Source organism: Suncus etruscus, chromosome 16 (genome assembly GCF_024139225.1).
Source record: "Suncus etruscus isolate mSunEtr1 chromosome 16, mSunEtr1.pri.cur, whole genome shotgun sequence".
Lineage (NCBI taxonomy): Eukaryota > Metazoa > Chordata > Mammalia > Eulipotyphla > Soricidae > Suncus > Suncus etruscus.
Window position 1 is genome coordinate 33,449,954 of NC_064863.1, and position 24,478 is coordinate 33,474,431.

At 42.1% G+C, this 24,478-nt stretch overlaps 1 protein-coding gene across 1 annotated transcript in view; it reads left to right on the top strand.

Annotated features, from left to right (window-relative positions):
• WDR19 (WD repeat domain 19) overlaps positions 1 to 24,478 on the top strand; it is an 88,102-nt gene that overhangs the window by 22,467 nt on the left and 41,157 nt on the right. Inside the window, exons 7-20 of the mRNA XM_049790208.1 lie at positions 427 to 507; positions 2,867 to 2,979; positions 5,137 to 5,310; positions 6,846 to 6,916; positions 7,582 to 7,754; positions 7,843 to 7,957; positions 9,288 to 9,394; positions 10,224 to 10,346; positions 11,900 to 12,049; positions 16,039 to 16,186; positions 16,329 to 16,533; positions 18,102 to 18,261; positions 18,467 to 18,577; positions 20,698 to 20,807. Of these exons, the coding sequence (XP_049646165.1) occupies positions 427 to 507; positions 2,867 to 2,979; positions 5,137 to 5,310; positions 6,846 to 6,916; positions 7,582 to 7,754; positions 7,843 to 7,957; positions 9,288 to 9,394; positions 10,224 to 10,346; positions 11,900 to 12,049; positions 16,039 to 16,186; positions 16,329 to 16,533; positions 18,102 to 18,261; positions 18,467 to 18,577; positions 20,698 to 20,807 (1,841 nt within the window). The remainder of the gene's footprint in view (positions 1 to 426; positions 508 to 2,866; positions 2,980 to 5,136; positions 5,311 to 6,845; positions 6,917 to 7,581; positions 7,755 to 7,842; positions 7,958 to 9,287; positions 9,395 to 10,223; positions 10,347 to 11,899; positions 12,050 to 16,038; positions 16,187 to 16,328; positions 16,534 to 18,101; positions 18,262 to 18,466; positions 18,578 to 20,697; positions 20,808 to 24,478) is intronic.

Genomic DNA, 24,478 nt, shown 5'->3' on the forward strand with positions numbered 1-24,478 from the left:
GGCCGATCAGAATTCAATTCCTGGTATGATTCTGGTTCTTGTTGATGTTTGTTTATTTGTTTTGGGGTCATACCTGGCAGCACTCAGGGGTTACTCCTGCCTCTGTGCTTACAAATCACTCCTGACAGGTTTGAGGGACCATATGTGATGCCAGAAATCAAACCTGGGTTGGCTGCGTGCCAATCTGATCTGGCTAGCAGTCTCTGGAGGTTTCTCCTGACTCCTTTCAAGCTCATCTAGCAATGTAATATGATGCAGGTTACCTTTTAACTGGAATTTCTAAACATTTTTAGCAGTGGGAATTTCTAGGTTCTTTGTTCAACCGTTAGTAGAACTGGTTCTACACAGAGATGCCTGCTTTATTAATAAACAAATGAGTCCGAGTGTTGCACCACTTACAGCGAAGGTATTTTTACCTCCCTGCAGACGGCATTGCGCTCAGAGCCGAGCAACATGCAGTTTTCCACCATGAGGACAGATGACTGGACCTCCGCCTCTGAAAACACGGTAAGGATTCTAAATCCTTTACTGGCCACGAGACTTGGTAGTTTCGTAGAAGATGCAGTCTCCTTTCCTGGGGTGGCTCAGAATGCCTATTTCCAGTTTGCCCTTGGGTAGCGAAGCATCCTAAGAATATCCTGCCTCTCCAGCTGTTGCTGGCCAACAGCCCCTGACGGTGAGGCTAGTCTCCCATACAGTGAGCACTGCCCCTCTATTCTTAGGGAAGCAGAAACAGTGATGGGAAATGGAGAGTTTTTATAAACAAGTGCTTATTTGTATGTGAATGTTTTGGTTTTGTTTTGTTTTCATGTTCTCAAAACTATGGCAGCTATTGTGCTGGAAATGTCAGTGGCTCATGTTTCACCTTTGTTCCCCTTTGCTACTCAGTGTGCTTGGTTATGGTCCTTGCCTGGGCCTGAAGTCACACATCTGGCTGGGGAACCTTGCAGTTTTGGTCACAAAGGTTAACCACAGCCTTCACAGGGGCCACACACATCTGTAGTGCTGTGCACATCCTGTTTGTCGTGTTCACCAAGTGACTCATGCTTTAGTTTTGCTTAAACGTGATCCCTAGATGTTGCACATATATTCATGGTACTTACACCTTTTTTAGTTGTGCTTGCTGGGGGTTGCATACTTTGGTGTGGTATTCATGCACACCTGGTTGTGATCACAGTACTGCAAGTGATGGGTGAGGTCCCAAAGAGCAGAGCCACCAGAACTGTATTCAATGCATGCCAATTGCTGTAGGAATGAAACTCAGGGCCTTGTGCCTGTGAGTCAAGCACTTTTGATACTAAATCATCCCCAGGTCCAGTTTTAGGAAATTTTAAATAGGGGGTCATAGCGCTGGTATGGCAAGTTGGGCATTTATCTTGCATGCAGCTGAACTAGGGTTCAGCACTTCCAGAATGATTCTTGAGTATAGAGCCAAGAGTAACGCTTGAGCATCGCCCGGTGTAGCCTAAAAACAACAACAAAATTTAAAATAACTTAGATACATTTTCCTGCCATATTTTAACATTGTGAAATCTAAATGATTTTTATATTGCAATATAATATAATACAACATAATTGAATATATTTAATGGAGTGTTTATTTCTTAAAAAGCTGCTAATATATTGACTCTGATTTCCATTTGCTACTATCTTAGATCAAGAAAATGGTACGTGTGTGTGTACACATACACATGTGTTCATTCATACATGTTCTATAAGAGTTACATATAGGATGAACCAATATCTGTATATCCATCACCTTTAGTGAGCACATATGCATAAAGTACTTCATTTCTCTCCAACACCATCACTCCCTCAGCTAATTTGACTTGTCTGAGTAACATAAGGACACACAGTCACATTGACCAATGTTTTGTAGGTGCTGGAAAACTTGATGATGTAGAAAGCCAAGCTAGATTACCCTTATGAGTATGGCCTGTGATCCCAGCTGTCATACTGTCCTCAAGTAAGGGAAGGCTCTAAATTCTAGCTCTGGGGTCTATTTTAGTGGGACTCTGATATATACACTTTCCAGTGTGCACTTCTAAGGAGGTGCACAGAAAAATCTTTTTTTTGTTGTTGGTTTTGTTTTTATTTTTGGGCCACAGCCAGTGGTGCTCACCAATTATTTCTGGCTCTGCGCTCAGGAATCACTCCTGGCAGTGCTCAGGGAACAATATGGGATGCTAGGCATTGAACTTGGATCAGCCACTTACATGACAACTGTCTTATCTGCTATACTATCTTTCTTCTTCTTCTTCTTCTTCTTTTTTTTTTTTTTTTTTTTTTTGTGGTTTTTGGGTCATACCTGGCAGTGCTCAGGGGTTATTCCTGGCTCCAGGCTCAGAAATTGCTCCTGGCAGGCACGGGGGACCATATGGGGCGCCGGGATTCGAACCGATGACCTCCTGCATGAAAGGCAAATGCCTTACCTCCATGCTATCTCTCCGGCCCCTATACTATCTTTCTTATCTCACACAGAAATTCTTATTTTGGAGCTCATACTTGGCGGTTCTTGGGGTGGTAGTTGGGGAACCAGACAGTGTCAGGGATTGAACCCAGGACTCTAACTTCAGGGCAAGAACCCTTCTGAGTCATCTTTCTTTCATCTCAAGAATTTAAGTTTCTCAAAGCAGCTAGTTTAATACAGATTCAAAGAGTAATGTGTACCTAGTATATAATAGTACAGTATTTTTTGGTGTTTTGTCACATAGCTATACTACTGTTATGCTAAATGCTAGCATTTAACACATCTAAATTTGACTTGTTACTATTTTCTATTGGATTTATCCTGTTTGGATTTGCTAATTAATTAGTCTGATCATGAGGCATTTATTCTTTCATAATTTCTTCATTTTTTTTTCAGATAAGCGTGGTTGTTGGCAAGAAAAATTTATTTCTTTTCAATCTAAATGAACCAGAAAGCCCAATTGACCTGGAATTTCAGCCGCGCTATGGCAACATTGTCTGTTATAGTTGGTACGTACCAAAAGGTTAGACAGACAGTCACATTCTCTTCCCTAATAATTATGCTATTTCAGTTTTGTCTGTCACTGTTTTATTCCAGATAGAACTCTCTTTAGGTTTTTCATAGTTTATGGTTCAGTGTGAAGAACTACTTAGCATATTTTAGCCTACATAGGTTCATAGTTGATTTATATATTCGTTGATTCATTAATGCTTATTTTCAGAATTTTCAATAGTAGTTAATTCACTCTTTAGGATATATATTGATTTATAGGGCTATATTGGCTCCTAATACATAATTTCACTGAAACCCAAACACAATCATGTATGTAATCAAGGTGTTTAAATAAACAAAAAAAAAATCCACCTGAGAACACTAGAAAAGGCATTTCAAATAATGCTATAGTGTTTGTAGGGATACAAACCTTACACCCTGAATATTGATATAATGACCTGGCACAGGCCTCAGATGAATGGGCATTCTCCATTCACGCTGGAACCAGGCAAGCTATCTACGAAACATCCAAGGTCTTTTATAGCAACAGTTGGAAGCAGTCCTCTACCAGGAAAGACACCACCAAGGGTGTGACATCGACCTCCTTAAAAGACACTTCCGTTTATGGTTTTTGGGTCACACCCGGCAGCACTCAGGGGTTATTCCTGGTTCCATGCTCAGAAATTGCTCCTGGCAGGCACGGGGGACCATATGGGACACCGGGATTCGAACTGATGACCTCCTGCATGAAAGGCAAACACCTTACCTCCATGCTATCTCTCCGGGCCCGACACTTCCGTTTATACTGAGAAGATGTGACAACAACAATGACCTGTGAGAAGACATGACAACAACAATGACCTGCTCTACAGGACATGGTTCTCTCTATTGCCCCTTAAGTGTGAGGTGAAACGAGAGGATGCTCTGCACCATCCTGACTGCAATATGGGATATGCAGACTCCAGGATCTTTAATACAGAAGCATGATACCAACAACAGAGACTATGTGAGGAATGGAGGTGTATTGCCACTACAGACGATGACTTGAATTGGACAAACTAGTTTGCCTGGAGCCTAGAGTCAGTCCTGTGCCAGGAAACTTCAGGGGTAGGGTCTCCATGTATTTAGACCATAATTTGTCTTTCCATGTCCCTTATGTTTTGGTGGGCCTATGCAAACAAATGCCACTTTAATATCGTTTTTTACTATGTTCCCTTGACTCCAATCCTTAAGAAAAACAACCCATTAAAACTTTTGAGGTTAACTTAAACTAGTAAGCATGTGCATGGAACTAGATAAATGTACTTTGCCCTCAATGTTTAAAGAGTTACATAAGTCTAATATCTTTAGATTATATGGTGTGCTGCTAAGAAACAATATGTACTACAACTGGGGATTTGAGGGACAAAGTAATTGTATTGTACATGGGTTCAGTTTTGTTTTTCTTAATGCTCTTTGGCTGAAAGTTCAAGGCTGGGATATCATCGATGGGACTACTGAGAATCCTGTTTATGGGTGATTGGGCTTCCACTGTAACTTTACCCTGTCCTCTTTCTTTGCATCTTTGTTGTCATAATTAAAAAAAAAAAAAATTAAAAAAAAAAAAAAAAAAAAAGAAATTCAAAGTAAATGTTTGAATTTTTCTTTTTTTTTTTTTTTCTTTTTTTTTTTTTTTTGGTTTTTGGGCCACACCCGGTGACGCTCAGGGGTTACTCCTGGCTATATGCGCTCAGAAGTCGCTCCTGGCTTGGGGGACCATATGGGACGCCGGGGGATCGAACCGCGGTCCGTCTCCTAGGCTAGTGCAGGTAAGGCAGGCACCTTACCTCCAGCGCCACCGCCCGGCCCAAAGACTTTTTTTTTTTTTTTTTTTTTTTTGGTTTTTGGGCCACACCCGGTAACGCTCAGGGGTTACTCCTGGCTATGTGCTCAGAAGTTTGCTCCTGGCTTGGGGGACCATATGGGACACCGGGGGATCGAACCGCGGTCCGTCCAAGGTTAGCGCAGGCAAGGCAGGCACCTTACCTTTAGCGCCACCGCCCGGCCCCTGAATTTTTCTTGAACAAGAGTTTTCATACTCCATGAATAAGCAATAAATATTTTCAGTGTTTCTGGAAAAAAAATACATAACTTCAATCTCCTTTTTAACTGTATTGTTGCTTTTATTTTTATAGGTATGGTAATGGCTACATAATGATTGGTTTTACCCGTGGAACTTTTATAGTTGTTTCCACACATATTCGAGAGATTGGACAGGAGGTAATTCAGACTTGTGACCATAAAGATAATCTAACCAGTATAGCAATATCACAGACCCTTAACAAAGCAGCTACATGTGGTGACAACTGGTAAGTTATACCCCAAATTCCCAAGAGATCTTCTATTGGAAATACTCAAGAGATTTAATAAGACATTAATAGCTATTAATGATGTGACATCCAGAATTTCTTGCACTCTTAGAACATGTATAAATAGAAAATTTCTAAGATTTCTTTACCACCGTGTTTTTTATTCAGGATAAAACTTGAAAAATCTAAATGTGCACTAAGCATAAAGCCTTAGATGGAATATGTTCTTTTTGTTTTGTTTTGCTTTTGTTCTTTTTGGGGGGGGCCCACACCTGGAGGCACCCAGGCATTACTCCTGGCTCTGCACTCAGAAATTGTTCCTGGCAGGCTCGAGGGACCACATAGGATGCTGGGGATTGAATCCTCGCCTGTCCTGGGTTGCTGCATGCAAGACAAATGCCCTACTGCCGGGCCATCACTCTGGCCCTGGAATATGCTCTTCGGAAAAAAAAAAAAAAAAAGTAGGCTGGTTAGCAGAGTTGTGAAGCAGAAATAATCTTGGCCCATTAAAAAAAAAAAAAAAAAGCACTTCTGAGATAGTATATAGCAGGTATTTGTATGCTCATAGCTGGTCTGTAAGATCCCTGCTACCACATATGCTTCCTCAAGTACCACCAGGAGTGATCCTTGGACACAGAACCAGTAGTAAGATACAACCATTGCTGGGTATGATCCAAAGTTTTTTTTTTTTTTTTTAATTCAAGTCACTGGGTTCTAAAGAATAATAGGGCAAGTTCCAGAGAAGTAGGAGCTCTGCAGAGTAGCCATACACAGTTATGTTGAGGGGCTGGAGGCAGGCAGGGTTAAGTATCAAGCTTTGCATGTTGCAGAATGTAGTTTGAACCCCCAGAACTACACGATCTCCCAAACATTACTGGGTGCAGCCCTGAAGGCTTCCAAGCATTGTAGAATATGATCCTGAGGACTCCAGCACTAGGGTGGCCCTGCAAGCCCTGCGCATTGCTGGAGTGGCCTCAGCACTGCAGGGCCCAAGCATCCTCCTCCTGAAATCCACTTGGGAAAAGTATAAAAACAAAAACAAAACAGCAATGGGACCAGTGATAGTACATTGGGTAAGGCTCTTTCTTTGCACATAGCTGACCCATGTTCGTACCCTGACACCACATATGGTCCTCCGGGTCCCACCAGAAGTGATTGCTGAGACAGAACCAGGAGTAAGCCCTGAGCCAGTGTCATTCTAAGACAGACAGACAGACAGACACACACACACACACACACACATACAGAGTAAAGTAAGAGAAACCATTTTTTTTTTCTGTCTCTTACTGAAGTTTATTTCATCACTATTATTATCAAGATCTGTTGCCATGGTTCAAACCCTGGTCAGCTGCAAGCAAGGCAAGACTCTTACCCATTGTATTATCTCTTGAGCCCCAATGTGTTCTTTACCCACTAGATCATTTGGTACATCTCTTTATAGATCAATTATCTGTTTTATAGCTTATCCTTGTGAACAAATGTACTTTTGCCTGAAATCCATATTTATGACAATATGTTTTTTGGTTTCTTTTCAGCATTAAAATCCATGACTTGTCAGAATTAAAAGACATGTATGCCATCATCAACTTGGATGATGAAAATAAAGGTATTGATTTGGAGGGGGAATACCATCATTTTATCCTAAGAGTAATGCTTGTCCTTCTGTGAGTTCCAGCCATTGTAGGAAATGTAAAATCAATACCCTTTGCTAGAGTTCCCTTGCATAGTCTCTTTATTTTGATCAGTCTGTTGAGTTGTTTCTCAACTAGAAGGATCTAAGTACATTTATGTTCAAAGATGTTTTATAAATTCAATTTTGATTCCAGCAATATAAGTGACATGCTTCTATACATTCCTTTTGCTCTACTGTTGAATGCCTCACTGGTAGCTTGTGCCCCCTACGCCAACTGCTAGAGAATATGTTGGTCTCCATAAAGACTATAAAACTGGGGCCAGAGCAGTAATACAGTGGGTAGGGAACTTGCCTTGCATGCAGCCAACCTGGGTTCAATCCCCAGCATCTTGTATGGTTTCCCGAATTCACCAGGAGTGATTCCTGAGTTAAGGACCAGGAATAACCCCAGAGCACCACTGAATACGGCCCTAAAAACAAAGAAACAAGAAAACCCACAAAATTGAGACCAAAGAACTACAAAACTGCAACAGCGTTTGAAAACTGCAGAGATTCTGGTAGCAAGAACAAGCATACTAGCACCTTGCCTGCGACAAATTAATTCACCGTGGAATTAATTCTTCTGTGCATGATTTCAGGCCTGGGCACCTTGTCCTGGACAGATGATGGCCAGTTACTGGCCCTGTCTACCCAGCGGGGCTCCCTGCACGTCTTCCTGACCAAGCTCCCCATCCTTGGAGACACATGCAGCACGCGGATCGCCTACCTCACCTCCCTCCTGGAAGTCACTGTTGCCAACCCTGTTGAAGGAGTAAGCAGACACTTTACTTTGTTTCTCAAACTGGAGCCAGCATGACCACGGACTCACTTCCTTTGCTTTCTTCTCTCCTCTACTCCAGGAATTCCCAATCACGGTTTCTGTGGATGTGGAACCCAACTTTGTGGCAGTGGGGCTCTTTCACCTGGCTGTGGGGATGAATAACCGAGCATGGTTCTATGTCCTTGGTGTGAATGGCAAGTCTCAAAACTCTTATCTCACCCAGCCAGCAATTGCTGTTACTCTTTTGGGAAGGATCCAGCATTTCTTCTGTCTCTAAGTCTTCCACAGGTTTTCCTTGGAGCCTCTGCCTACTAGTTCAGTAGTAAGACATTTGCAATACTTGGGACAAGGCATGATTCATGCTTTCTCCCTTTGTTGGGGAGGAAGGATGGTAAGGCACTGCCTTCAGATTCCCCTCAGCCAGGCCAGAGTGTCCCCAGTACAGTGGGGACGGTGCTTGCCTTGTACTTAGCTGACCCAGTTTGGTTACTGGCATCCCAGATGGTCCTGTGAAGGCCACTGGGAGTGACCCTAAAATAAAACAAACCAAAAAAAATTTCCCTAGGCAAGTTGACTTGGGTGAGCGGCTACAAACCAGTTACTTCTTTGGGTCTTGATATACTCAACTGAACATAAAACCTTTTTGCTTTTATGAAATCTTTTAAGTGTCATTTGCCTTTGCACAGACTCTTTTAGCCCCTTAGCCATGCAGTAAGTGCTTAGTGCATTCCTCCTGCCTTGAGCCTTCCCTTCCCTTCCCGTCCTTTCTCCGGCTTTCCCCACGAGAGAGCAGCAGTCAGACTCAGGGGGGGTCTGGCTGACATCTTCATAGTTGACAACATACATATGTAGTCCCCAATAGCCAATCACCTCTGTTGTCAAAAAAAAAGTCTAAATTGGGGTCAGAGAGATAGCATGGAGGTAGCGCATTTGCCTTGAATGCAGAAGAACGGTGGTTCGAATCCCAGCATCCCATATGGTCCTCCAAGCCTGCCAGGAGCTGAGCATAGAGCCAGGAGTAACCCCTGAACGCTGCCGGGTGTGACCCAAAAACCGAAAAAAAAAAAAAAAGTCTAAATTGTGGTTATTTCTCGTGTAACTTTGTTTTCTGTTTGTTTCCGGTCAATCACGAAGGAAGGAATTTGTTAAGGAAACTTTCTGTGACCACTAAAATTTGTTAGAAATGACTGGAAAAGGGATCTGAGAGATAGCATAGTGATAAGGCGTTTGCCTTGCACACAGCCCACCTGGGATGGACTTGGGTTTGATTCCTGGCATCCAATATGGTTTCCCGAGCCTGCCAGGAGTGATTTCTGAGTGCAGAGCCAGGAGTAACCCCTGAACGCCACTGGGTGACCCAAAAACCAAAAAAACAAACCAAAACAAAACAAAACAAAAAAACAGAAAAAATTGTGGTGGGAGATGGGTGAGGCTTAAAACATCCTTGCAGAAGTTTCACCATTTTAACATTATTTACAAACATTATTATCTTGCTCTTCACATGGATTCTTAAAATCTCCACAGCCGTGAAAAGGTTGAAGGACATGGAGTATCTGGGCACGGTGGCCAGTATCTGCCTTCATTCTGATTATGCTGCTGCTCTTTTCGAAGGCAAAGTGCAGTTGCATTTGGTAAGTTCCATTTTCGATGGCCATGGGCCTGCTAAGAGTGGGGGGCTAAGGGTGGTGCCAATGACTGACCTACTGGCTAATTCTTGAGGACATGAATCTGGAAGCCATTGCACAGATTAGCCAGAAGCTGCTTGTGGGTCTAGCAGGGATAGTCTCGCACTCATGTGTGACGCCGCATATCCCCCAAGACACCTGTCTTCCTCACTGCAGGGCCTTTGCTAAGTAAGAATGGCCCTGCATCACTGGCATCTAGAAGGAGTTAAAATGATGAGGATACCATCCTGGGAGTGCATTGTGCCCCTACTGAGTGTCTTTTGTGGATAGCCCTGAAATTAGGCCCTACCTATTTAATGGTTCAAGAGCTGTCATTTAGGACCATAGAGATAGTGCAGCAGGTAATGCATTTGCCCTGCATGTGCGTGACCTGGATTTGATCCCTGGCATCCCATATACACCCCAAGCACTGCCAGGTGTGATTCCTGAGCACAGAGACAGGAGTAACCCCTGAGCATTGCTGGGTGTGGCCCCCAAACCAAAGCAAAACAAAAGAAAACCGTTGGCCCCTAGAAAAGAAACTTAGATCTTGGAATCTTCTCTACTGAGTCTCTCCCCCTGCCCCAGATCAGGTCCTAAAAGCAACAGAGCCTACTAGGATATGTGTCCCCATCAAGGCAGGGGTGTCTAGTGCTTTTGAGCTAGGTCGAGCTGGGGTTCCCTTGGGGATACCTTTATTAACCTCCTTGACGGTGTCTTGTGCATCTGGATCTTGAGTTTGACTCTCCCCAGGTGTACTCATATCTCCGAACCCCTTTTGTTCTCTTCGATTCAGATAGAGAGTGAAATCTTGGATACTCAAGAAGAGCGGGAGACGAGGCTTTTCCCCGAGGTAGATGACAAGTGCCGGATTTTGTGTCATGCTCTGACCGGGGACTTCCTCGTCTATGGGACAGACGTATGTATCATCATCTTTCCTATGGAACATAGAGAAGGCTAGTTTTTGCTTTGCATTACACATTATGATTATTATATATAACCATTCATGCAGTTATATTTTCTGTATAAACTGATATAATACATGCCAAATAACATAAGAATATTTAGAATAATTTAGGTGTATACTTACATAAAACATGTAGGTAGCATGATTTGTTAGCATGACAGTGCTTTTGGGATAGCTAGTTCTGATGGTAGTGAAAGGGGAAAATTTATCCGGACTCAAATACAATTTCATTGCTTTTTAGCTATTACTAAACTCCTCTGAGCTTCTTTTATCTTGTCTTGGTATTTAAGGATTTAATTTAAGGAGTTAATTCAACTTTCTCTAATGCCTATGGTTAGTTGGTATTAATAAATATTAAACTTAATTAAATATTGGAAATTCCACTTTAGTCAGTTGCTATTTTGAATCATCATTAATCTATACCAATGACTATTACATTAGCACATTATAGTAATATCCTTTAATATGATGTTAACACCTTACTATAATTACCTTATAATAATAATATTGCAATAATGTAATTACATAGAATAATATGATATATGGTTTAATGTAAAGAACATAGTTGTATATGTGTGTACATAGGAGTTATATAGCACCTATAAAATATAGTAAGAGAACCTAGTTTTAGAAAATGTTTTCAAAGTATTATCATACCTATTATTATTTTTACTTGTTTATTTTGTTTTATTGGTAACACCTAACAGTGCTCAGGGATCACTTCTGGCTCTGCACTCAAGGATCCCTCCTGAAAGACTCAGGAAAATACAGGAGGTGCCAGAGGTTGAATCTGGTTGACTGGGTGCAAAGCAAGCACCATACCCACTTTACTATTGCTCCAACCCCCATACCTACTGTTTTGCTTAGTCTTTAATAGAATTCAGTAAAGTTGAAAAAATAAAATAAAAAAGCATTCCTCTACATTTGAAAAGTGTGGTTTGGGCCAGAGCTATAGCACAGCAGGTAGGGCATTTGCCTTGCATGCAGCTGACCCAAGTTTGTTCCCCAGTTCCCTGAGACTTCCAAGAGTAATTTCTGAGCCTGAAACAGAAGTTGCCCCTGAGTGGCCACTGGGTGGGGCCCAAAAACAAAACAAAACAAAAAAGAAAAAGAAAAGCATGGCTTGTTGTGTCAAAGGCTTCATTTTCTCACAGAAAATTAATTTTTTAAGAACATTTTTTAGGGATATTTGTAGCAGGAAAAGTGCCCTGGTGAAGGGTGATATACATTCTATGACTAAGCTGAAGTATGAATAATTGGTAGGGTATTTCCTATAAGTGGAACAGCTGAGAAATCCATTAAGCATGAATATTAGAATTAACAGTCTATTGAATCACATGCACATTATCATGTTAGTTATGTCTTTGGCCCTGTACCTTGTTCATTTACTCAACATAATTTAGACTCAACAAAAATATGAATTTTATTAAATTAGGAAGTCTGTTTAATTTAAACACCAAAAGTATTTTCTTGACATTTTATATCGAGTGTTTTTTGTTTCCCAGACTGGTATGATTCAATATTTCTACATTGAAGACTGGCAATTTGTGAACGATTATCGACATTCTGTCGGTGTGAAAAAGATTTTCCCTGACCCAAATGGGACTAGATTAGTTTTCATTGATGAGAAAAGTGAAGGATTTGTCTACTGTCCAGTAAGTCTGAAACTTATTAAAATGCTTCCCTTATTCATTTTATGCCATCCTTATTGAGATGCTTTGATTTATGGTACCATCAATAAAAGTATCATGCATACATCATTCCAACATCACACCCTTCACCCTAGTTCCTGTTTCCCTCCACCAATGTCCCAAAGACCCCTCCCCACCATACTTTAGTTCCATAGGTCAAGTCTTTAATTTTGTTGCTTTTGGCCATTAGTTGCTCCCTCAGTTTGTTTCTTGATTATACTTACAACAAAAATCAATACATGAATAAAGGTAGAGTTTTTGTATTATTATATATTAAAAGTCGGGACTGGAGATTAGTACAGCAGGTTGGGGTTTGTTTGCCTTGCATGCTGCCGACCTGGGTTCAATCCCTAGAATCCCATATCATTCCCAGAGCTGTGGCCGGAGTGATTCCTGAGCAAAGAGCCAGGAGTCATCCCTGAACACTACCAGATGTGACCCCAAAACCCAATATTTAAAAATACATATCAGGGGCCAGAGTGGTGGCGCAAGTGGTAAGGTATCTGCCTTGCCCATGCTAGCCTAGAACAAACTGCGATTTGATCCCCCCCAGTGTCCCATATGTTCCCCCAAGCCAGGAGCAATTTCTGAGTGCATAACCAGGAGTATCTCCTGAGTGTCACAGGGTGTGGCCCTGTATTCGCCTCCACTTCTGCCCTTTACCGGGAGAGATTTCCGGCCAGCAGCTTTCTCTCAACCAGGACAGAAGGCAGAAGGCAGATACAAATAATTTGCAAGTGTTAAGCTCTTTTGTGAACACCTAGAAAATTAAGCTGTAGAAGTTAATAAAGCGCTCAAGCTGAGTTCCTGTCAAGAGGCTTTAATGATGGAGAGCTGGGTTTTTATGCCCTGCTCCTGTGGGAGGGGTGGTAACATAGGATTGAAACTTAAACCAATCAGATTTGTACAGGTACAACGATTTTAACCAATGGGAGCATAGACACATTTTGATGGCGGGAAGGATAAGGAGGAACCTGGCAGGATGTGGGGAGGGGAAGCAAATCCTTAATAGATTTTTTTTTTGTGCAAGCAATAGGGATTACAGTTTAAGCCTTACAAAAACCTATCTATAATTACGTGTATGAGAGCAGTTACAAAAACAGGTTCCATGGAAAGGTTAAGGAATCTGGTTTAAGCCAGATTCTGTGTGTCAGGCTAAATTTATTTGCAGAGTTTCTTTTTGGCTCGGGGCTAAGCAAACTTACGGCTTGAATCAGGCAGCGGTGAAAAATCCATTGAATATGTGGGTGTACGGTCGCCCACATGGCCCAAAAAGCAAACAAAAAAAATTACATATCATATGTAAAATTATTTTCCTAAACCATATGCTAGAGGGGTTAACCCTTGCATGCTTCCAACCCTGGTTTGGTCCCTGACACTGTATATAACTTCCATGGCCCCACCAACAGGGGATTCCTAAGCACAGAGCTGTGAATCAGCTCTGAACCCTGTTGGGTGCCTCTAGCACCCCCTCTCACATTATCCCCACACGTAATAATAAAATCATTTTCTTGATTAGTGCAAGGTCTTTGTATTTTGTTGTCATGTTGCCCATTTTCATGACTAAGAAAACTTTCACATGGGGCCAGAGTTATAGCAATAGCACAGCAGATTGGATTTTTGCCTTGCACGTGGCTGGCCTGGGTTTCATCTCTGACATCCCATATGGTCCCCTGAGCCTGCCTGCCAGGAGTGATTCCTGAGTGCCACCTGGTATGACCCAAAAAAAAAAAAAAACAGAAAAAGAAAACTTTTCTCATTATTCCATACTTTTTATAGATTAGTCTTGGAGATGTGTTTTATTTTTTTAAGTTGCTGTATAGGCCAGTCTCAGCTTTGCACCAGGAGGTGCTGGGGGTCAGGCTCAGATTCCCAGACTTCAAGGCATGCACTCTATTGCTTCAGCCATACCCTTGCCCAGGACAATTAGTTTTGGGACTGAACAGTGCTCAGAGGTCTAATAGTGCTGGGGGACTGTATGATGCCAGGGATGGAACCACAATTTCCACATGCAGTGCACCTCTTTTGTGACATCTCTCACTGGAAACGTAGTTCTTCTGAACCATTCTCACCTTTCTGGATGGAGCAGTCTTGTAGTATCACAACTTTATTCTTGTGACTTTTTTCTTCAAGTGAGCAGTCAGCCTCAGAGGGCAGGGTTCATGCCTTCCCCTCAAAGATCCTGAATACAGAGAAGAGGGGAAGTTTGTATCTGCTGGCTTAAAACAAGAGTGTGCCTTTTCAGAATATCATTCTTTGTTTTTCAACATCCTTAGTTCTTGAGAATAGATTAGGAAGAGGAAATGGTGTTTATATCATTTGAAGTACTTGGGTTTTTCCACTTAGTTTTGCATTCACTTAATGATGAGTGTGTCCTTGGTCACGGTTCACAGAGTATCCAACTACAAGTGGGAGCCATGCTTGATTTCCCTGTCCTCACATTCTCAGTCTCTTAGAGACATAGCTCTGCCCTCACCCTATCAAGTACTTTCCTGACACCAAGACTTTTTCCCTCCTCTCTCCCACTGCCTCCCGGTCCTCAGCCCCTCCCCTGCCTCCAATTTTCTCTTCTGTTGACTCACTCTCTCTGCCATTTCCTCTCCCTTCAAGAAAGAAGGAATTTTTCTCTGAAAGTTTCAGAATTATTTATGCAGTGTTTCTAATGTGTGAATTCTTGCTGAGCACCCCCTTGCCCTCATCCAACAAAATGGAGAGGAAATGACAGATAGAGGGCTAGACCTCACCCCTCTTTAACAAGATGGTGCAATTCCACACAGATTTCTTTTATGTAAATGGGCAGAAGGAAGCTAACTAAGTGGGCTTGCTTCCCTGGGGCTTCTGTGCCTGTGGAAACTGAGCTTTGGCTAAACATAGTGGAGCCTAGGAGAGGAAGCCATGCTTGTGACACGCTATGCCAGTGGGTCTGGAGCTTAATAGTGTAACCATTTCTGTTTCCTCCTATAGACAGTGCTAAGGAGGGGGATTTAGAGTGAAGAGGGACCATAGTCTTACTCTTGCTATGAATACTTGAACATTTTGCTAGTTCTCCAAAATCTCATGCCTGCTATCCCTCCCTGCTCAGTACCCTGGGTACTTCCCTCATACTTCACTTGTCTCAGGATAAGTTCATCTCTGCCTGCCAACTTCATATGTCTCAGTGACCAAGAAACTTGTATTGGATGTGAAAATTATTTGGGTCAGGGGAGAGACACATGAGGCAAGGGATAGACTCCATGTCCCCACCTGAAGCGTGGCCTCCAACCCTCGAGCCCTTACCCTTGCTCCCTTTTCTTTTCTAGTCTGATATTCTATATTTAAATTAGTATTTTGGGGGGGAATAGAGGAGAGGTTTGGGCCACAACCAGGATATTCAGGACTTACCCCTGACTCTGTACTCAGAATTTATTCATGGCCATCCTCAGGGGATTATATGGGATATCAGGGATTGAATTCAGGTTGGCCATGTGGAAGGCAAATTCCATTACTTGCTGTACTATCACTCTGGACCAGTATTTTTAACTGGATGTTTGACAGATTTTATTTTTTAATTTTTTTATTTTTTTTGTTTTTTGGGTTACACCTGACATCACTCGGGGTTATTCCTGGCTTTATACTCAGAAATCGCTGCTGGCAGGCTCCAGGGATATCAGGATTCAAACCACAATCCTTCTGCATGCAAGGCAAACACCTTGCCTCCATGCTATCTCTCCGGCCTCAGATTTTAGATTTTTAAAAGCTTGATTTTCCATGAAAGCCACAGGGTTGTTGGGGGGCTTTGTTTACTTGTTTTATAAAGACTCTAGCATGGGGTCAGAAAACTTTCCCTCCTGTTGTGGTCACCATGTTGGGAGGAAGTGAAACTTTGAGCTACTTGAGCTGCCCACAGGCTCCTGCTAAGGCTCATGAAGATGCCTTCAGGAGACCCGGGCAACTCTGGAAATCCTGTTCTGCAGGTTAATGATGCTACCTATGAGATTCCAGATTTCCCCCCAACCTCTAAAGGCATTCTTTGGGAAAACTGGCCCATGGACAAAGGTGTCTTTATCGCCTATGATGATGATAAAGTGATTACTTACGTCTTTCACAAGGACACCATACAAGGTATTTTATCCCTCCCCACTTCATGTTTTGGTTTTTTTTTTTTGTCCTGTTGTGGCTAAATTTCCAATACAATGAAATGAAAACATCCCTTCCTGACAAGTGCTCACTCTGAGTGAAGATGATCCTTCTTTCCTTAATCTAGGATCCAAGGTCGTTTTGGTTGGCAGCAGCAAAGTTCCATTCTCAAATAAACCTTTGCTATTGTACAATGGAGAATTGACCTGCCAGACCCAGAGTGGAAAAATCAACAATCTGTACCTGAGCACCCATAGATTCCTGGACAACATCAAAGACATGAAGCCTGAGGAGCTGCGAGAGATGCTCGAGAAGACAATCCTGCTTAAAAGGTAGCAGCGCTTCATTGTTTAATTTTTCTCTTTGTGTTTGGGCTACACTCAGCAATCCTCACTGCTTGCTCCTGGCTCTGTGCTTAGGGATCACTCCTGACAGTGCTCAGGGATCTCTGTGGTGCTGGTGATTGAACTGTGATTAGCCACATGCAAGGCAAGCACTTTAACCCCTGGATTGTTTCCCTGGCCCCTGATGGCCATAGTTTTATTAAACCATACAAAAAATTGTTTTGGGAGAGCCACACCAGGCTACTATATTCAGTGCTTACTCCTGACTCTGTGCTCAAGGATTACTCTTTGAAGGCGTGGGAAACTATATGGGGTGCCAGAAATTATACTTGGGTCAGCTATTTGCAAGGCAAGCACCTTACACACTATGCTATTGCTCTGGCTCCAGCAAACTTTCTGTGGCAGCTTGAAAGGTAAATATCTCAGCCTTTGAGGGCCATAGCAGTCATGACTGCTATAACAACTTAGGATTTAATGAATGCTATTATTGGCTTAAAATTCATTTTATTTCCTCAATAGCCTCTGATTTAGTGATATTTTAATATTCTTAACCATGTCTGCCATAATTAATCAATATATATTATAACCTCTTATATAAACTAATTTTTAAGAGTCAATGGGATTATTCATGACTATGCTTTTCTTTTGGAGGGGCTTTGGGGATACCTGACTTTCATTGCTCAGGGCTATCTGAGCCTCTGCACTCAGGAATCACTTCTGGCAATGCTGGGGTGGGGGGCACATATGGGGATACCAGGGATTGAACTCAGGTTGTCCATGTGCAAGGCAACACCCTACTGGCTGTACTCTCTCCAGCCTATCATGACTATATACTTTCAGTGCCTTTTGTATTTTTTTTTTATTTTGGGGCCACACCTGGCTGTGCTCAGGGCTTACTCCTAACTGGGCTTGGGGAACCATAGGCGGTGCCAAGGATTGAACCCTGGTTGACTATGTGCAAGGCAAACACTCTACCCTCTACTATCACTCTGGACTCTGATCTTGTTTCTTAAACCTATCCTCTTGGGCCCGGAGAGATAGCACAGCGGTGTTTGCCTTGCAAGCAGCCGATCCAGGACCTAAGGTGGTTGGTTCGAATCCCGGTGTCCCATATGGTCCCCTGTGCCTGCCAGGAGCTATTTCTGAGCAGACAGCCAGGAGTAACCCCTGAGCACCGCCGGGTGTGGCCCAAAAACAAAAAGAAAAAAGCAAAAAAAAAAACCAAACAAAAAAAAACCTATCCTCTTTATTAATATGCTAAAAAAGAAATTCAAAAGAAAGAAAAACAAAAAAATCAATAAATAAATTAGTAAAATTATTAAAAGCAGATTGTGGTTACACAGAGTAGATTCTGATTTAAAAAAATTTTTTTTAATTTCCCCCAAGGAAGAGAAGCTATAGAGGCTTTTATTACTCACCATTATTTTTGACAATCTCTGATTCAGAAAGAGTTTTCAAATGTTATCAAGGACACACATTAATCTCTGTAAAATCTAGAATTCATACATGCAGGCCCAGGAGAACTCTTTCTGGAAACTTCTGCATTCATCTTGTAGGTTTTCAGATGCCTGGGATATATGCAAGATTCTCAATGATCAAACTTCCTGGAATGAGCTGGCCACGGCTTGCCTCCACCACATGGAAGTGGAGTTTGCCATTCGCGTGTATCGGACAATTGGAAACGTAGGCATTGTCATGTCCTTGGAACAAATAAAGGTAAATAGTGTCTGGTGTGTTTCATCAGACTGGCTCCAAATGCTATGGGTGAAGACATTTGAAAATCTCTGTAGTAAATCTTACCTGTCTTGTCAAGGTAATGAGCAGAACTGCTGTTTTCTACTGAGCAATCCTTTATTTTTTTCTTTCTTTTTTTAAAATTAAAATCTTTATTTTTTCTCATGAAAACTGCTTTTATTTGTAGGGGATTGAGGACTACAATCTTTTAGCAGGGCATCTTGCCATGTTTACAAATGATTTCAACCTCGCTCAGGACCTGTACCTGGCATCCAGCTGTCCTATTGCTGCTCTGGAGGTAGGAGGGCAGCAGGTGGGAGGCAAAGGAACCATCTGAGGAGGTTTACGCTTCCTTTCAGAGTTAAAATTTCAGGTTGGCTGGGCTGGTGTGATAGTACAGTAGATAGGCATTTGCCCTGTAGGTTGTCAACCTGGATTCTATCCCCCACATCCCAGATGTTCCCAAATACTGCCAAGAGTGATTCCTGAGTACAGAGTCATGAATAAGCCGTAAGCATCACTGCTGGTTTGACCCAGACTTAAAAAAATATCAGGCTCTCCAGCTGGCTGAAGAGGTTGTGCAAAGCTTAATAAGACTCTTGCTTATCTTGTACATGACTTAGCCAGGTATCTCTGGCATTTCTGCATACCTGGTACCACATATGATGAGGATGCCCGAGTCCTTATAGGAGTGAACTTTGAGCACTTCCAGGTGTCATCCCCTCAAAAAAAATTAAACAAACAAAAATCAGACAGGTATTTGGTACAGCAGTAATGGAATTGTCTTGTATGCATAAGACCTAGATTCTAGCCCTGATATCCCAGCCCCTCTCTTTTAAAGACATAGCTCAGTTTTTACAGCAATTTTCACTTCCTGGAACCTCAGTCTTTCCACTCCACACACCTCTAAGTACTCATTACCAGCAGAAATATTTTCCTCCTGCATTCTACCCTGAGTTGTAACATGACAGACCAAAAACAAAAACAAAACAAAAAAACAAAGGTTGTTAATTTTGCATAGGCACAGCAAAAAGTTGGCTGTAAAAGTGTGAAAGGTCTAATTGTGCATACATATTCTAAAAACAATCAGCCTTTTCCAATCCTTGTCTTATACATATCACAAAAAGTTTTCATAGACTTCTCTGAACATAAACATTAAAACCTTTTCACAGATATACTTATTATGAAAATTCTTAAACATTCTTACACCGAGCACTGTAATATAGCACCCAAGCTCCTTTTGTATAAAATTCTCTAAACAAAATTATAAAAATGTTTCTGCAGATATATACACAGTTTGAAAATAAGTTTGCTAAAACATTCTTATAATGATGGGGCCGGAGCAATAGCAAAGCGGTAGGGCGTTTGCCTTACATGCAGATGACCCAGGATGAACCTTGGTTTGATCCTCAGCATCCCATATGGTTCCCAAGCCAGAAGTGATTTCTGAGCACATAGCCAGGAGTAACCCTTGAGCATCACCAGGTATGGCCCAAAAATTAAAATAATAATAATAATAATAATAATAATAATAATAATGAGCACTGTATAAAAGTCCATAGTATCCAAGTTCCTTTTTCTTTTCTTTTTTTTTTTTTTTGTTTTTTTTTTTGTTGTTGTTTTTGGGCCACACCCTGTGACGCTCAGGGGTTACTCCTGGCTATGCGCTCAGAAGTTGCTCCTGGCTTCTTGGGGGACCATATGGGACGCCGGGGGATCGAACCGCGGTCCGTCCTAGGCTAGCGCAGGCAAGGCAGGCACCTTACCTCCAGCGCCACTGCCTGGCCCCCCAAGTTCCTTTTTCATCATCTTCTATAGAACATTTTTGCAGACATAATCTGAGAATAAGTTGCTATATAATATATACAATCAAGCATCACAGAAATTGAGAAACGTTCACTAGGATAGCTGAGAACTATTAAAAATCTAACATGCATTTCCCCAGAACTCTGCAAACTAATATTAAACCATTAAAGTTGGGCATAGAACAAAACAGTAGCTATTAAGATCTATGCAGGTAGAACACACAGTTCAACCAGCAATATAATCATCGATGCATATAGGATCAAAAGATTAAACTAGAAGAAAATTGCAGGAGGTTCTGAAAGCAGCTTCTCCTCAGTTGGGCTTCAGCTGGGCTTGGATCCTCCATCCTTCACCTTTTTTTTTTCTTTTGGTTTTTGGTTTTTGGGTCACACTGGGAGGCTCTCAGGGGTTACTCCTGGCTCTGTGCTCAGAAATTGCTCCTGGCAAGCTCGGGGGACTATATGGGATGCCAGGATTCAAACCACCAAATGGGCAAACACCCTACCTCCATGCTATCTCTCCAGCTCCATTTCTCCTGTTAATGCTTTACTGTGTAGAGATTGTGCACAAATAATCTGCTCCTCTGAAACGAAGTTTCTCTGGTTTTGCTAGATGAGGAGAGACTTGCAGCACTGGGACAGCGCACTCCAGCTGGCCAAGCACTTGGCCCCGGAGCAGATGCCATTTATATCTAAAGAATACGCTATTCAGCTGGAGTTCATGTAAGTCTCTGCTTTCCTATGCTTCAGTCTGTAGGTCATCACTGTAAACCCTCAGTACTATACTGTCACTTATCATAAGGGCCTCCACTGTTTTCAACATTGCTTTTTAGAGGGAAGAATGCCTTACTAATAGCATACTGCTAAAATATGCTCTCTTACTAAACATGCCTTACCCATACATTTGTCTGCTTTTTATTATTAGCCCTCCAGTCATTTTTTAAAATTAGTTGCTGTGAAATTATAAAGTTTTTCATAATTGGGTTTTGATCATATAGTATTTTAACACCATTCTTTTCACAATGTCCCATTTCCTGCCACCAATGCCCCACCCCACCAACCCCACTTGCATCCCTCCAGTCTGGTTCTACAAGACATGTGTTTTTCTTTATATAAAATTTTGCACCATGGTTTACAGTACTGTTATTGATAGGTTTCATACATGACACTTTACTACCTTTTAGCACCATGCTTCTTTCTACCATAGACATTTCCCTCCCCTAACACAGTTTCTCCCCCAACCCTCTCAATGTCAGTCCTCTTTATCTTTTTATTTATTTATTTATTTATTTTGGTTTTGGGGCCACACTCAGTAGTGCTTAGATGTTACTCTTGGCTCTCTGGCAGGCTCGGGGGACAGTATGGGATGCTGGGAATCAAACTCAATTCATCCTGGGTCAGCCGCATGCAAGGCAAACACCCTACCTCTGTACTAACCCTCTGGCCCCCAGCCCTCTAACCTTTTTTTAAGTTTATTATTGATTGATTGATTGGTTTTGGGGCCACACCCGCCGGCCCCCAAACCAGGGTTACTCCTGGCTCTGCACTCAGAAATCGCCCCTGGCAGGCTGGGAGATCATATGGGATACTGGGGAATCAAATCAGTTCCCCCCGGTCGGCCACATGCAAGGCAAACGCCCTACCGCTGTGCTGTCTCTCTGGCCCATAATCTTAACTGCAAACCTGAGTGTGCCGTACATTTAGAAATGTTCAATATTGGGGCCGGAGAGATAGCATGGAGGTAAGGCGTTTGCCTTTCATGCAGAAGGTCATCGGTTCGAATCCCGGCGTCCCATATGATCCCCCGTGCCTGCCAGGAGCAATTTCTGAGCATGGAGCCAGGAGTAACTAACCCCTGAGCACTGCCAGGTGTGACCCAAAAACCACACACACACAAAAAGAAGAAATGTTCAATATTGGGGCCAGAGCGATAGCGCAGTAGTTGTGTGTTTGCCTTGCACGTGAATGACCCAGGATGGAACTCGGTTTGATCCCCCGGTGTCTCATGTGGTCCCCCAAGCCAGGAGCGATTTATGAGCGCATAGCCACGAGTAACCCCTGAGTCACCAGGTGTGGCACAAAGACCAAAAAATTAAAAAAAATATTCGATATTATGTGGCATCGTAATTGTTCACAGGTGCTCCACTTAGAGAGCATCAGATGTATCCACATCTTCCAAAACCTGCTCCTGGCCTTTGGAGCTCATTGAGGATTTGTGGGGCAATTTCCAGAGATAGTGAAAATATTACGTTTTGACCTGCATCATCTTTTCACTTAAAAATGGTGTTGCCTTTTTTTTTTAATTGAATGAATTGCCTGAGGATAAAATGAGACAATCTGTGTTGAAAATTAAGCCAGAAAGATTTCAAGGCTTGTCAAGGAATTACACAAGCTCGTACTACCTAGAAGGGCCTTACAGAGGCTGGAGAGAGTTCAGCAAATAGGATGCTTAGCTGGTCTGTTGCTGATCTGAACTTGTCAGGAGTGATCCCTAAGTGTAGTCAAGAATAAGCCCTGAGCACCATCAGGTATGGCCCAAAAAGAAAAAAAACAAACAAAGAAACAAAAGAAAACAGCTTTTCCCCCCTGGAAATTCCTGATTCCACTCTGAGATTTAGAGTTGGTCTGGATGCTAAATGCCAGACAGTCTTAATTCTCTATAGTCTTAGAGAACAGACAGTGATCACCTAGGGATCACTACCTGGTGAGACTCCTACAAGCATAAAGCAGCCAGAGGAAAAGATAAAATTTTGTAGCTTGCTAAAACCTGGATGAAATTGGAGAGCATGGTGTTAAATGAGTCAGAAATTAAAAGACAAGTACCAGATGATCTTGCTTGTATGTCGGTGCATAAAAAAAGAAGCAGGAAACATCTGTGGTACAAACTCTGAGACATGCTCAACAGAACTGGGAATTGGGAGAAATGGAGGTTGGGGGTGGAGGAGGGGAGCGTATGTTAGTGTGAGACAATGGTGTTTGGATCGCTCCAGATTCTCTGGTGGAGAGACTGGAGTAGTGGTTCTGCAGGTAGGAAACAGCGATTATGGTACTATTGTATACCATGATTCCTCATGATTCCTTCTTTATTGTTTTTGGGAGTTTAAAAAAATTTTTAAGTATCTCACATATTTAATATCAGAGTGCAATTATTCTGTCTTTCCTTCTCCCTCATTCTGACTCACTTCACTCTTCATAATACTCTCCATATCCTACCAGGTATAAGAAGATTTCTTGACTTAATTTTTCATAGAATCTCCATAGCAAATTACAGTGTCTAAAAGGAAAAGAGAGAGTGTGTGTGTGAGTGAGTGTGTGTGTGTGTGTGTGTGTGTGAGAGAGAGAGAGAGAGAGAGAGAGAGAAGAAGGAAAACAAGGGGAAGGGAGGGAAACTGGTGACATAGGTAGCTAGAAATGTACACTGGGTGTTGGATCACTGTATGACTGAAATCATGAACAACTTTGTAATTGTGTATCTCACAATAAAATAAAAAAAAATAGATTCAAAACAAAAAGTGAGAGTTCCAAAGTCTGAATTTGGCTTCTTTTACCTGGACTTGCCTATGCACAGTCTTGGGCACCTGAACCAGGGACTCTCGTTTTTAATGTCAGGACACATTTCCTAGTTGTGCGGAGGTAAGTGGGCTCAGATATATGAAGTTTCTTCCACCCACCATGGGCTGCCTTGAACTAACTTCTCAGTCAGCAAAACAGCATCTCTATCCACAAAAGTTTCTATACAACCAACATGTGGAAAAAGTAAACGAGGTATTTATATGCTGAATAATGGTACCTGAAGGGCCGGAGAGATAACATGGAGATAAGGCGTTTACCTTGCATGCAGAAGGACGGAGTTTCGAATCCCATATGGTCTCCCAAGCCTGCCAGGAGCGATTTGTGAGCATAGAACCAGGAGTAACCCCTGAGTGCTGCCAGGTGTGACCCCAAAACAAACAAACAAACAAACAAAAAAGAGAATAATGGTACCTGAAGTGATAAAGTGGAGCTCAGTCAATGCCATTCTCTGAGCTGACTCATTGTTCTGAAAGTTGGTTTTACTAGAGGAAGTAGTATTTCCAGGTAGATCAAAGGCAAATCACCAATCCATTACTTCCCCAAAAACCCAAATTGACATATAAATGTCATCTGGATATGATCTATGTGTTGACATTATCAGGGGAATGGGCAGTACTGTTATTTATATTATGTAGAATACTTTTTAAAAACAATTGATGTTTTTGGCTTATGAGCCACACTCAGCAGAATACTTTTTAAAAATAATTGATGTTTTTGGCTTATGAGCCACACTCAGCAATAGTCAGAGAAACTACTACCCCTGTGAACCTTAGGACCATATGAGGTGTTGGGGACCAAGCCTATTCAGCTCTGTGCCAGGC